This window comes from Halichoerus grypus, chromosome X (genome assembly GCF_964656455.1).
Source record: "Halichoerus grypus chromosome X, mHalGry1.hap1.1, whole genome shotgun sequence".
NCBI lineage: Eukaryota > Metazoa > Chordata > Mammalia > Carnivora > Phocidae > Halichoerus > Halichoerus grypus.
In genome coordinates this window covers 116,782,757-116,797,845 of record NC_135727.1, presented here as the reverse complement: position 1 = coordinate 116,797,845, position 15,089 = coordinate 116,782,757, and the positions used below count along the sequence as shown (strand labels likewise).

Sequence of the window (15,089 nt, the reverse complement as noted above, 5' to 3'; positions counted from 1 at the left end):
CGTGCTGAGCGTGGAGCCCGATGCAGGGCTTGGTCTCATGACCCGAGAGCCGAAGCAGAGTTGGATGCTTAACTGACTGTACCACCCAGATGCCCCTGCACACAGATTTCTAACTGAAGTTTTTGTGTTTGCACTCAGATCATAATTTTCATTATTTATTATTGTTTTTTTAAATGAACATTTATTGAGCTCTTGCTCTCTGCCAGGCACCGTTTTAAAAGCTTTACATACACTATCTCATTTGATCCATCCAACAACCCACTGACCTAGGGTCCTTACCGACCCAATAATTATTACAACGCCAATCATTAGAGTAATTATTAGTACTCCAATTTTACAATTCATTTATTCAATCAGAAAACTGAGGGGGCACAGAGGTAAAGAATTTGCCTGAGGTCCCACAGCTTGCAGATGGAGGGACTAACTCAAGCTAGACACTCTGGCTGCAGATCAGAGGAACTCTTCCTCCCCCCACAATACTGCCTGCATTTGGGGGATTCTGTGGGTAAAGCACTGGCGTTTGATTTCACAGTAAACATGTTATTCTGCAGTGTCATTTTTAAAACCTCTGTCCCCTCGTCTCCAAATTATCTTTAAACTCCTAGACCATGAAGGCTTCAAGGCTGGAGACTATGCTTTATTCATCTGTCTCCAGTGCTTAGCCCAGCGGCTGGCACTCAGTAGATCCTCAATGAATATTTGATGACTGAATTAAACCAGAAACAGACTATTTATGTGACACTGGAAAGTTTGTATCCAACTCCTCTGAGAAACAAATGTTCTCCCATATCTAAAGGGTCTGTCACTTTTTAAATGGCAAGATGGATGATGATGTTCACATTATATTTTCATCAGTGCTTTTCAGCGTGTGAGACCAGAATACTAGTGACTACTCACCCCCAGGCACCTGCTCCATAAATATCTTAATGTAGCCATCCTCCGAAACAGAGCCCAGGTACTGAACAATATTGCGGTGCTTGAGGTACTTGTGCAGGGCTATCTCCTCGTGCAGAGGCTGAGAGTACCTAGGAAGAAAAGCAAAGCCAGCGTCACCTGCCAGATCCTCGGGGCTCGGGGTCCGCATGGCACTGTGCCAGCACCCGCCCTGCTGCTGGCCGTCCCTTCCCTCTGGAGATGGTCTTGCCCCTGGCTCCCATAAGAGTAGGCAGCTTCCCTTATGTAAAAGAGGGGACAGCTCTACCTGCCACGCAGGGCTGCCAAAGGCCGAAGCGTGTCAAGTGTCTCAGGCACCCACCGGCGTGCCTTGTGTATGGGAGGTACTCAACGAACGACTGCTCTCGTTAGGGTCTCCACTCTCCAACTACGCTTTGCCTCTCTGAGCAGGCCCTCTTCCTCTGCCTCTCATGAAGAGTTGTGTTGCAAAAGGTTCTGTCTTCAGCTGCCTTCTAGTCTCATTCCGCAGACTCAGTCTACACTATAACAACGGCTACCTAATGGACCTCCTAGCCCAGCGTCAGGTTTCTTTAGTCTATTCTCCTCTGGTTGCCATATTTCCTCTTCCTGAAACACACACCTCATCAGATCATCAAGTCCATACAAAGACCATATTGCTTAACATGGCACAGGAGGAACTTCAAATTCAAGTCAGACTGCATCTACTGAAAATTTTGCCTCATCTTAGGAGCGCCCCCACCCCCATCCTACATTTGAGTCACAACAGATAATCTGTTGTTCTCTGAATACACTCTGTGCTTTAACAGCTCTGTTCTTTCCTCTGCATAGAATGCTCTGGCCTCTTCTTTTCTGCCAGATGAACTGCTACTCATCCCTCAAAGACCAGCTCAAAGAGGATTTATTTCCTCAAACTTACCACAACTCACTCAGGAAAAGTAAGGGATTCCTCTCCTGTCTTCCACAAACATTCTGTGCACTGCCCCCCCTCCACCCCCCGTGGTGACACTCATCACTTTGATCCCCAGGCAAGGTATCTGCATTCCCTACCAAACCAGGAACACCCTGACATCAGGACAGCATCCTAGGCACCTGTCAGTCCCCAGGGCCAGTCCAGAATCTGGCAAAGAGAAGGTGCCCAACATCATAAGTTCAGCTATACATTTAGGGAATGGGACAAAAACAGTTTCTAAGGTCCCCTCTGGCTCTAAAATTCCCCAAAAATCTATGGGCAATGAAAAGCTTAACTATTGCAACCAGTTAAAGGAGGTGGTACATGCCAGCAATCTCCCCCCAAAATACAACTGCACCACCTTAGCCAGCATGAGCATAAGAGACAGAATACTGGACAAGGAACTCAAGAGACTGGATCCCAGTCTTGTCTCCTCACGTCCTTGAAGAAGTCATTTAATCTTTCCCAGCCTTAGAAGAAGCTAGACGAGTTCATTTCAGGACTGGCCTTCTAGCTCAAATATCATAAATGAAAAGACAGATGAATGAACGAGTGATTAAATGAACGGATGAATGATGAAGGGTCTTACAGCTGCTAGAAAGCACTTGTAACCCATCCCTAACAATTCACTGACCACCAGGATGGAGGGCTGTTTGCACGTGTCCATCAGTGTCAGCACTGAGGGCAACATGCAGATGTCGTCTGAACATGTCTGTGGAGGACAGAGCTATTCTTTCTTATGTGGTGGCCATTACTCTGTATGTAGCTTCTCTACAAAAATACTTGGCAGTCAACACTGCAACATTCTTGTTTAGAATTGGGGGGGGGGCAGTGTGAATTTTTTTTTTTTTTTTTGGCAGTGTGAATTTTAAAAAGGAATATTTATTAGACTCTAAAAAATATTAAGTTAGTAACGGTGGTTTAAAAAAAATAGCCCCAAATGTATGAGGGTGAGGTTAAAGGGCAGGGTATAAAAAAAAAGTCTGTACTGCAAAAAGCTAATTTTCTTTTCACCACATTTAATTTTCTGTAATGATACATCTGAATAAATCATAGCCCTTTAAAATTGTTACATTATGAATTAAAGCACTGAGTCACATTTAAAAAAATTTGCCATCTATCTATGTAAAAATGTACAACTTTAGACCTAGTTGATGAGTGGAAATAAAACCACAGTTTTCTTTTAAAATAGGACTCTTGGCAATCCACATGCCTCCAAGTAAAATTGTTCCGTTTTCTCCATCTATTTATAACACACAAAGAACAAAAGCGAATCACCATTCTAACAAGAGAATGTTACAGTTTTGGACGACATGATGCCTTCATTCCTAAGTCCCCTGCGCCGTCAGTGGTGGGCACGGGGTGTGGGTGTGGAGGCGGCACCTGAGAACAAGGAAGGCCCGCCCTGACTTGCCTGCTGTCTCTCTCCGGGATTTCCTTGATGGCTATTCGCACTTGGTTGCTCAGGTCTCTTCCGGCATACACGATCCCATATGTGCCTGTCCCCAGCACGACCCTATCGCCGTTTGCATCATGGTCATACTCGTACTGAAGAAGGCAAGGCAACAGGATCAAAAAGCACACAACTTGTGGGGGAGCCCCATAAGAGCCTAAACGTTGTCCTGCCATTTTTTATTTATAAATAACATTATTTGAGTACCAGGCAGGTCACATTCCTCAGGTTATGTAATTTTCACTAAGTAATTACTTTCAAAGGGTAGAATTCTCAGTTACTCATACATTCACAACATGATTTTAGGAAATGGAATCCAAAAAATTTAAAAATACAGCTCATATGGAACTTAGTGGCCTCAGCTTTTGGAGATTTTGTCCCACTTTAATGCTGCAATTTACAAAGGCTTCTAAGCCATGTCCAGTACCCCAAAGAGCCGCCTTCCTGCATGATCCTTCATTAGCTTCTCAGGAAACCAACCTCCTTCTATAGCCCACAGGAGAACCGAAGGTCAATAAAATGTGCTTAATACAAAGCACATGGCAGGGCATCCTCCCCTTTTAGATGGACAGATCTAGCGTCAAACACATTGCACACATTCCACCTATAATCGCCATTGCTATTCTGTTGCTGCAATCTCATTATCAAAAGTTGCTGTACAGCTGCATTCTAGTTGGTTCTTCTCGAGGATAAAAACAAATATAACTCTAGGCTGAGCAATTCTTGCTCCAGTTGTTTTCTAGGCTCTACTGTGCCTACTTATAGAAGTGCACAGAACATGTGCTGGTCCCTTCCAACGTACTTCCAAGGATGCTCATGACAGTGAAGATCACTAACAGGTCCCCGTCATGTCTGATTGAACCAGACATCAACCTGCTCCATAAAAGGCTTCTATCTCACACCTTTCTTGGCCCCCTCATCTGTTACCTTCAAAGTGCATCATTCAGTTCATTTCCACAACAAACTCTGATTCTGAACTAAGAATTCAAGTACCTGAGTCAATTATTAAAATGAATCTTTTTGATACTTTCTGAAAGAAACCTCAAAGAGTGAATTTCAAGCTAACTTGATAGTAAAAATCTCATTAAATTGTCATCAATGGGAGGACCAGAATTAGTGGCAAATCTGAACAGCTGTGCAAAGACACACAGGTGTAATGGTGTAATAACTGGACTAGAGCTGCACTGTCCGCAAGAGCTTAGGATTCTCACACCTGTCTGACTGGCTATTATCTAAAAGGTAAAAAATCAGTGTTGGCGAGGATGTGGAGAAAAAGGAACCGTTGTGCATTGTTGGTGGGAATGCACCACTGGCCCAGCCACTCTGGAAACCAGTATGGAGGGTCCTCAATAAGTTAAAAATAGAACTACCTTACTCTCCAGCAATTCCAATGCTGGGTATTTACCCAAAGAAAATGAAAACACCAATTCAAAGAGATACATGCACCCCTATGTTTACTGCATTATTTATAACAGCCAAGCTATGGAAGCAGCCCGTGTCCATCCACAGACAAATGGGTACCACGAGCTGGCCAACTAGGTCTCTTGTAGGCTCACATTCTTAATCAGCTGAGAAAAAACTTCTATATGTTGTACACAAAAGAAAATTTTACTTCAGTCGCCAAATTTTTCTTAAATATTCTGGCTGAGAAGATACTGAAGTAATGAGGTTCTTCTATAGAGACCTATTCAACTTCATCTCTGAAAGTCACGGAGAGTGATGGCTAGCTTGCTCATAAAAGAGTATTTTATCTTTATGTTTTATTTTTTTATGGTGTATCTTTGTTTTCAGTGACCATATAAGTATTTGTGCTTTTGCCATACATGTATGTTTACTTTTACTACACTTTTCCTGTTTCACCAAGTAGGGGAAATCGTGTGCTTTCCGAGGGCACGTTACTTGTCCTGTTGTCATGCCTCAATGCCTGGCACGGTGCTGGTCACGGCAGAAGCCTCCCAACTGCTGATGTGTGAACTCAACAAATGGGTGCTTCCACCTGGCTCTGAGCCACCATCTCCTGGGGCAGCTTCTTGTGCAAGTTCACCCCATGTCACCAGGCTCTACGGCTCTGCCCTGGTGGTGCCCAGCCGCCGAGGCCACGCCACCTCTAGGCCCCGGGAAGCCGGCAGCATGCACAGCCCAGCAGTGCAGGATGGAGACTCTTCTCACCTATCATCTTTTCTGAGTCTCAATTCTGATCCGGGCGTTGAGATGAGGTCACGCGAGGCTGCTCCAGAGCCCGTGCTCCTTCTCCCTCACTGATTGGACAGGAGCTGCTCTCCTTGGAAGTGTCAGGACATGAGTGCTGGGGGAAACCCAGTGCCCTCCACAGCATGTGGGACTGAGACAGGTCCCAGGAGCAAGCCAGCTGCAGAGGTGGGGACCTAGCTCTGTCTGCTCGCCGGTCATGGAAAATTTCAGGTGCAGAAATCACAGGCCATTGAAGCCTCTATCAGATCACGTGGTGTGATGGAGGGCTGGGGGCTCCTTCCAGGTGTGAGAGCATGCAGGGGGATATAGGGTGGCTGTCAGGATGTTTGGCATTTACACATTTCAGGAATTTAGGTCATAAAGCATGAGGGAATGGAAGAACCTCTGAAATCTGCCTCTGTTCAAGAAACAGGGACACATTTTTCAGAAAACCTACTTCCTAAAGCTAACTGTTAGCCAAGCCACTGCCATTTATTGGAAGTGCTGACGTGTCCATTATGCACAGAACTAGCTCTGACCCAAGGCCTTAAGAGGCAGGTGCACTGGCGGGGTGGGGGGGGTGGGGTGGGAGGAAATGCACAGCGCACGGCACAGGCCAGGCCGCACCGGTACGGGCTTGTGACTGGCTCAGCGCCTCGGCAGCACCCTGAGGTTTTGAGCTGCTTAACACTTGTGTTCCTGGCCAGGTGTGTGGGGCCCACAGAGCAGGGCCACTTCTCTCTCATCGTCTGCTACTGCCCCAGCTCCCAGCACAGTGCCCGGCATCATCAAGTACTTGCTGAAGGCGTGCAGGGGCTCAAAGGCTGGTCCACAGCTTAGCAGGACAGCGTGGGCAAGAGCTCAGCAACCTAAGCTCCAGGTGGCATGGTATGACATCACGTGTGGCTTTCCCAAGGTCACAGCTGGAAGGCCGGAACAAGGGATGGCCACTCGGCTCTCTGCTACCTCTCAGCGGCAGGTGAGCCCGAAGCTGGTGAAAGGTAGCCTCTACCAGACCAGTTTGCTGAGGGCAAATGCTCCCCTTGTTAGTGGTTCCTGGAGCTGTTATGAAGTCCAGCTACCCTGTTCACAGTTCAGCCTAAGGGAAGCTGCAAGAGATACTGAAACTGACCGCGATGGGACTTTCGAGGAAACGAGAAATGAATTATTCCTCAATAGGAATGGGAAATTCTTTGTATTAGGGAGCTTTCCACTGTAAAGGCATAAGCTTTAATAGGATTACCTTAGAAGCAGAAAGACCACTTTTTAAAATTACAGGATCCAGCTCCCTTACTAAATCTGTTATGAGAATAGTGATTTTGATACAAAATAGTAACAAACTGTGGCATCACAGAAGTCATACTATTTCTAAGAACTAACATTTGTAGAGCACTGACCATGTATCAGTCACCCCTGAGCACTTAACGGTGTGACTGCAGGCTGTCCTCACAAACCTCACTGTCCCTTCTTAACACACTCAAGGGCCGTGAGCCCACCAGGTTTCCCCACGCCACCTGCCCTGGTGTACAGGTCTACACTGATGGCCTCAAAGCCTCTGGCCAACTGTGGGCGTAACAGAATGATCCAGTGGTCCCAGTGTGGGCTCTGGAGCCTGACAGCCTTGGTTCTCCGTCCAGCTCTCCCACTGCTACGGACTTCCTCCAGCTGTTGACCTCGGCCGGGTTTCCCCACCTATAGAACAACAACACTGATAACCGCTGATCTGGACGTTCCTTCTCCGTGCTGGACATGGATCCCAAACTTCCTCTTGCACGGATACATTTCATGGGACCACAGACTCCCACTCTCAAGGGTGATCAGGAGGAATAAATGAGAGCATGAGTATGGCACCCAAAGCCCCACCGGGCGCAGAGTAAGTGCTCGATGACTGCCAGCTCTGAGAAGCCGGCCACGCCTTGAGCACTGGGGCCCCTTGTCTTGGCTCACCGCTAGGTCTTCACAGCACAGGCACAGGGAAGACGCTCGGTCAACCCTGGTGGGAGAACCCAAGTCCGGGCTGTGCGGATGCCCTCGGGCCCCTGGAGGAGAGCAGCTGAGTCACCAGGAGCCCCCAAGGCGGGCCCTTCCGAGTCCCAGGACGTCTGGGACACAGCACTGCTGCTGCGGCCACCTCTACTGCTCGTTCTGGAGGCCCCCGGGGCCTGCTGATCCTCCAGGAGGCCGTGGGCCACCGGGCTCGGCTGGCGGGCTCGGCTGGCAGGCCCGGAGCGCCCTCGCCAGGCGGGACGCCGCCGCGGCCTCCCTCTCGGTGCCCTTCCAGTCTCTCAGCGACTCCCTCAGCCACTCCGTGGGGCTGTGGGGATAGTGCCCTGTGATGGCATCGATCGTGGCGTCACACACTTTTCAGGTGCGGGGCTGGTCTTCTCCAGGCGTACCCCACATTATCACCCGTGCTGTCAAATGCGGCGCGCAGGTCTCACCCCTCCGGCGGGGCCCCGGCGTCCTGCAGGCCCCGCCGCAGCAGCAGCCCTGGGTGCGCCGGGCCCAGCGCCTTCCGCTCGAGCAGCACGGAGCAGAGGGCCAGGCCGCCCGGCACGCGCTCCAGCTTCCTCTCGCCCACGCGGCCCTGGCGCAGCAACTTGAGCTCGGTCAGCTCGCCACTGGGCCGGCCGGCCCACGCCGCGGACAGCAGCGCCAAGAGCGGGGGGGGGGGGGGGGTCAGCCTGCCGCCGGCTGCCCCCCCTCCCCTGTGCTGCAGCCATGAAAGAGTATTTTTTACATTTAAATTCACTTAATTAACATATAGTGTATCATGAGTTTCATAGGGACAGTTCAGTGATTCATCATTTGCGTAGAACAGGGCTCATTCCATCCCGTGCCCTCCTCAATGCCCATCCCCCAGTTACCCCATTCCCCCCCATCTCCCCTCTAGCAACCCTCAGTTTGTTTCCTATGGTCAAGAGTATTGTTAAATATAAAGGATTTTCACACACAAAAATGGGACATTTTCCTGAAGCATCAAAGACACAAATGATACAAGTAATTTTTTCCATGTTGCAGGTCTTCTATGACTCACCTCTAAGGTGTCCCCATCCGTGTCCCCCTCCAGCTCCACTGTACTGCCCACTGAGTTGCTTATCATCTCTTTAACCAAAGAGCAAAACCTAGAACAGCAAATGTCACAAAGATGCTAATTATCATCACTCATGTTCCCTACATTTAACTTAGCCTTATTATACTAAACCGTGATTAAATATACCCCAAGTTTCTACAAGTTCATGGAACAATCAATCTACTCCTTGATTTGACATAGCACTTTAATGGTTACCTCATCTAGTTCAAATACTCATGTGATGCTTGAATCTCCTCTATACAGTAGCCCCACCCACTGGTTGGTCAACTGAGGCTTGAACATCTCCAGAGACAGAGAACTCATTACCTCACAAGGTTGCTCTTTCTGTGGACAACCTGACGAGAAATGCTTTATTATATCAAACTAAGGCTTCATTCACGTGGGTCCCATCCATGGACTGCTTAGAATTAATCCCTCTTCTACGGAACAGCCCATTAGAAATGTAATTTTATTAAACCCTGTAAATCTTTCCTCCTTTTTCCTTCAATGTTTCCTCCAGGACTTGTTTTTAAGTCACTCCACTAAAAGGTCATTGTTGAAAGGTGTCGCCTTATTATTCTTCAAGTCTGGCCCTACAACCGGTGTTCCAGAGGTGATCTCATCGGTGCTAAGGAGAGTGGGACCCCCACCTCTCAAGCTGTAGACACTCTCGTGCTTAGTGCAAAATAAGGTCTTGTGGAAGGAGGGGGTGGGGAGGAAATGTAGAAGGTGGCCTCGTCATTCCGTTGATACAGATCAAGCTTACTATCAAACTGTTACCCACAGGTCTTTCTCACAGATGCTGCTGGGCTACATCAGCCACTTCCTAGACTCGTGTAGTTGTTTTACATACAAGCGATTTGATTCGCAAAAAAATTTTTTTTAAAGATTTTATTTATTTATTTAATTGACACACACACACACACACACACACACACACACACAGACAGACAGCGAGAGAGGGAACACAAGCAGGGGAAGTGGGAGTGGGAGAAGCAGGCTTCCCGCCGAGCAGGGAGCCCGATGCGGGGCTCGATCCCAGGACCCTGGGATCATGACCTGAGCCGAAGGCAGTCGCTTAACCAACTGAGCCACCCAGGCGCCCCATGACTCGCAAAAGTTTTAGTCAGTATTGTCCTGCAAGATGGCAGGGAAGAATACTGCGCACTTGAAGATAATTCCCACAAAACGTTAAAATGTTCTTTTCTGTAAGTAATCCATTCTACCTTTGCTTCTTTTCATGTTTGAAAGCTGCAAAACACAACAGTCAGGATTCTTAAGAGACGTGTGGTATGAACTTAGCAGAATAACTAAAATTTACAGGACATTATCACTCATTGTTAAAAATGTGGAGCAAGTGGAATTCTCATACGCTACTGGTGGAAGTGGAAAGTGATGCAGCCACTTTGGAAAACTACTGGCGGAGTTAAGCAAAGGCGAACAGAGAGCTGCCCCCTATCGCAGTAACCCCACATTCTAGGTGTATACACAACAGAAATCAACGTGCATGCTCACCAAAAGGCATGTACAAGAATGTGCACAGTTTTATTCCAAATAGCCCCAAACTGGAAACAACCCAAATGTTCACCAACAGAGCAGACACACTGCTATACATCCACACAATGGAACATGACACAGCAATAAAAAGGATGAGCTGATACATATATATCATGGCTAAATCTAATGGATATTATTTTAAGAAATGTGAGTGAGAAAACAAAGAGTACATACTTCAGGATTCTATTTATTTGAAGGTCAAGAACAGGCAAAGTTGACCACTGGTGATAGAAATCAAAATAGTTAGCACTGCAGGGGGGGGGAATGCCTGGAAAGGGGCATGAGGCACCTGCTGGGGTGGTGATAAACCTAAGTGCACTTTACACACTTCACTTGTATGTATGTTACACCTCAATTAAAAAATTATTTAGGTGTATGACAAAAAAAAGGCATTGAGGACTGAGGGAGGGTCAGAAAGGTCAACTTGGTAGTGAAGGGATATTCTGCCTCATCTTTGGCAGCAGTTTTTGTAAGTTGAAGACTGTGATCCATGGGTCCCCTAGTCTGATATTCAGTCCGATTTCCAAATATGATGTAATAAGTGCCTGAGACATGCTGAATTAAAACGTTCTCAAACCACATGATACAAACACTGAACAAACTAGTAGTAAAGAGCACTTCCTCAACCTGATAAAGGCCATCTATGAAAACCTGCTGGCAACATCATGCTTCCTGATAAAAGACTGACTGGATGCTTTCCCCCTAAGATCAGGAACAAGACACAACGTCCTGCTCTTAACACTGTACTGGAGAGCCTAGTCAGACAGGTAGGTAAGAAAAAGAAATAAAGACATCTACACTGGAAAGGAAGCACTCTAATTACCTATGTCGGCAGCAGACATAATCTTGTATACAGAAAATCTTAAGGAATTCAATAACAAGTACGAGAAGCGGGGCTCCTGGCTGGCTCAGTTGGCAGTGTGTGTGACTCTTGATCTCAGGGTCATGAGTTTGAGCCCCACATTGGGTGGAGAGTTTACTTTAAAAACATAATCTTAAAATACTAGTAAAAAGTATTAGAATAAATGAATTCAGCAAGATTGCAGGATACTAAATATATAAAAATCAAGCGTATTTCTATATACTAGCCATGAACACTCTGAAAATGAAATTAAGAAAACTCTATTTATAATAGCATAAAAAAATACCTAGGTCTATGTTTAAAACAAAAGAAGTATGACACTTGTACTCTGAACCTGCAAAAAACTGTTGTAAGAAATTAAAGAAGACCTAAACAAATGGACAGCCGTGCTCTGGGATCGAAGGTTTACTATGGTTAGAATGACACTGCTCCAATTGGTCTACATCTCCACTGCAATCCCTGTCAAAATCATAGCTGCCTTTTTTGGAGAAACTGACCGATTCTAAAATTCACATGGAAATGCAAGGAGCCACACTAACCAAAGCAATTATTAAAAGCAAGAACAACGTTGGGAGGACTCACATTTCCTGATTTCCTAACTTACTATGAAGCTACAGTAAGAAAGAAAAATGTGGTACTGGTGTAAGGACAGACATACAGAGCAAGGGAGCAGAAGTATAAGTCCGGAAATAGACTCTTACATTTATGGTCAACCGAGTTTCTAAGAGTGCCAAGACCATTTAGTAGGAGAAAGAAGAGTCTTTTCAACAAACAGGCTGGATCGACCACATATCCACATGCAAAAGAATGAAGCTGGACGCCTACTTCACACCATATACAAAAATGACCTCAAAATCAACCAGAGAGGGGCGCCTGGGTGGCTCAGTTGTTAAGCATCTGCCTTCGGCTCAGGTCATGATCCCAAGTCCTGGGATCAAGCCCTACATCGGGGTCCCTGCTCTTCGGGAAGCCTGCTTCTCCCTCTCCCACTCCCCCTGCTTGTGTTCCCTCTCTCGCTGTGTCTCTCTCTGTCAAATAAATAAATTAAAAAAAAAAAAAATCAACCAGAGACCTAAATCTAAGAGCTAAAACTCTAACAAGAAAACAAACACCATACAGAACCTTGGGTCAGGCAACACCTTCTTAGGTGACCCCCAAAACACAAATGACCAAAGAAAAAACAAATTGAACTGCATCAAAATGTAAAGCTTATGTACCGCGGAGGGCCCCATCGACAGTGACAAACCATCCACAGAATGGGGGCGGGGGAAGTTGTATGCAAATCACACATCTGATCAAGCGCTTGTATCCAGAATATATTAAGGATTCTCAAAACCATTAACAGAAATACAAATAACCCAATTATAAATGGGCAGTTTGGAGAAGACTGGCAAACACCACCTTCACCAGGTGAGCCAAGTTAATTTCACCAGGCACGAGACAAAGATGCCATACGGATCCTGACGTGGCGCATGAGGACAGGACATCACTTCTGTGCTGTTCCTTCCCGAAATGCATGGCGCTAATGTAATCAGGAGGAAACAGCAAACAAACCCCAACTGACAGCCTACACAACTTCAACTGCCTGTGCTCTTTGAAAGCATTGAGTCAAGACAGACAAAGCAGCACTGATGAAGATAAACGGGGACCACACACATATGACCATTAAATGTAACACATGATCCTGGACTGGATGGCGGGGCAGAGAAAAAAATCTTGTGTTTTGCTGTAAAGGACATTAGTTGGACAGTAAGTCAAATGTGGATAAGGTCTCTAGATTACAGAGCCTTATCAGTCTTAATTTCCTAATTAGATAACTGTGCTGTGATTATGTAAGTGAATGTTGTTTTTAGGAAATATGTACTCAAGTAGTGAGAGGTAATGAAGCATTATGTCTACAACTCACTCCTCAGGAGACCAGGACAAAAATAATCATATGCATATGGAGTGAAGGTAAATCACGTGTGGTGAAGGGTTAACACTGGGGAATTCTGGGTGAAACATGTATGGACATTCTTTGTACTGTTTTTCTCCAATTTTTATTAAAAAAATTTTTTTTTAAATTTTAAGTAGGCTCCACACCCATTGTGGGGCTTAAACTCAAAACCTTGAGATCAAGAGTTGCATGCTCTACTGACTGAGCCAGCCAGGCGCCCCTCTGAAACTTTCTTGTAGCTCTGAATATTTTCCAAAATAAAAGGTTAAAAAAATTCTTTTAATTGGGTGAAGGATTTGAGCAGATAGTTCTCCAAAGAAGATATATAAATGGCCAGTAAACTCATGAAAAGATGCTCAGTATCATCAGTCATTAGGGAAATGCAGATCAAAACCACAATCAGATCCTACCTGATGCCCACTAGGATGGCTAGAAGCACAAGGACACACAGTAACGCATGCAGCAAGGACAGGGAGAAGTTAGAACCTTCGTACACTGCTGAGGACGATGTCAAACTGGACCACAGTCTGGCAGTTCCTCAAAGGTTAAACACAGAGTTACCTAAGACCCAGTAATTATCTCCAAGAGAAATGTAAACACAGGGCCACACAAAAACTGGCACGTGAACATTCTAGTAGCATTATTCATAATAGCCAACAAATGGAACCAACCCAGATGCCTTTCAACTGAATAGATAAATCAAACATGTCCGTACAATGGAAGAGTGAGGAGCCACAACAAGAACAAAGTACTGATACAGCTACAGCACAGGTGGCCTTGAGAACATTATAATAACTAAAAAATGTCACACACAAAAGACCACATACGGTGTGATTCCATTTATATGAAACGTCAAGAACAGGCAAATCCAGAGAGACAGAGAGTAGATTAGTTTTTGCACAAGGCTGGGATGGGAGGATTAGGTTGAGGGAAAATGGGGAGTAACTGGTAATGGACACTGGGCTTCTTTTGGGAGTCATAAAAATATTCTAAAGTTAGATTGTGGTGATGGTTGCAAAACCATGAATATACTAAAAAAGATTGAATCGTACACTCTAAATGGGTGGACTGCATGGTATGTGAATTACCCCTCAGTGAAGCTGTAAAAGTAACTTTCTATAAGTTAAAATTTCAGGAAAGGCAGCATATCAAATAAATATTCTTCCCAACAAAGACCCTTTAAAATTGATTTGCCATGGGAGCGCCTGGGTTGCTCAGTCGTTAAGCGTCTGCCTTCGGCTCAGGTCATGATCCCAGGGTCCTGGGATCGAGTCCCACATCGGGCTCCCTGCTCGGCGGGAAGCTGGCTTCTCCCTCTCCCACTCCCCCTGTTTGTGTTCCCTCTCTCTGTCAGAATAAATAAATAAAATCTTTAAAGAAAAATTGATTTGGGGCGCCTGGGTGGCTCAGTTGGTTAAGCGACTGCCTTCGGCTCGGGTCATGATCCTGGAGTCCCAGGATCGAGTCCCGCATCGGGCTCCCTGCTCAGCAGGGAGTCTGCTTCTCCCTCTGACCCTCCCCCCTCTCATGTGCTCTCTCTCTCTCTTTCAAATAAATAAATAAAATCTTTAAAAAAAAAAAAATTGATTTGCCATAATTACATCACAACCCCCTGAATCAGCTGTAACTCACCTATTACACTGGTCTTCGGTAGAAAAGTAGATTTGAAAGTCATCGGAATTATCATGGACATAAAGAAAACAACACCGCTCATCAAACTTGGATATGCTGTAAAATTGGAAAAACATAAGGCAGCTTATATGTAAGTTATGATGTCACTTATACATTTTTGAGAAAAATCTAGTCCTAGATTTTCTTCCATTTTACAAATTTGAAAGATTCATTAATGTTTTAATCACTACTCCCCAAATTTGACTTCTATTTCTCTACAAAATTTAAATAGCAGGGACATTTATCTTGCGTATGTTTGAGTTTGTATCCATCAAACGACTTTCATTTGTATGGAGAACTTACCATGGGTACAGCACCTAGCAAAGCCTAGAGCAGCAAGAAAGGGAAATCAATATGGTCTCTGTCCTCAAGAATTTATAATTTCACACACAAGACAGGAAGCTTATTTGTGAAATAATGTATTATGGTACCTAAGGAATTTCAAGACTTGAAAAATATCAGGACACACTATTTGGGGCCACA

At 45.5% G+C, this 15,089-nt stretch overlaps 1 protein-coding gene across 1 annotated transcript in view; it reads right to left on the bottom strand.

Annotated features, from left to right (window-relative positions):
- Positions 1-15,089, bottom strand: part of MAP3K15 (mitogen-activated protein kinase kinase kinase 15) — a 121,127-nt gene that overhangs the window by 22,121 nt on the left and 83,917 nt on the right. Inside the window, exons 13-16 of the mRNA XM_078064457.1 lie at positions 14,568-14,663; positions 8,545-8,632; positions 3,279-3,412; positions 898-1,025 (exon numbers count right to left, since the gene is read on the bottom strand). Coding sequence (XP_077920583.1) covers positions 898-1,025; positions 3,279-3,412; positions 8,545-8,632; positions 14,568-14,663 — 446 coding nt within the window. The remainder of the gene's footprint in view (positions 1-897; positions 1,026-3,278; positions 3,413-8,544; positions 8,633-14,567; positions 14,664-15,089) is intronic.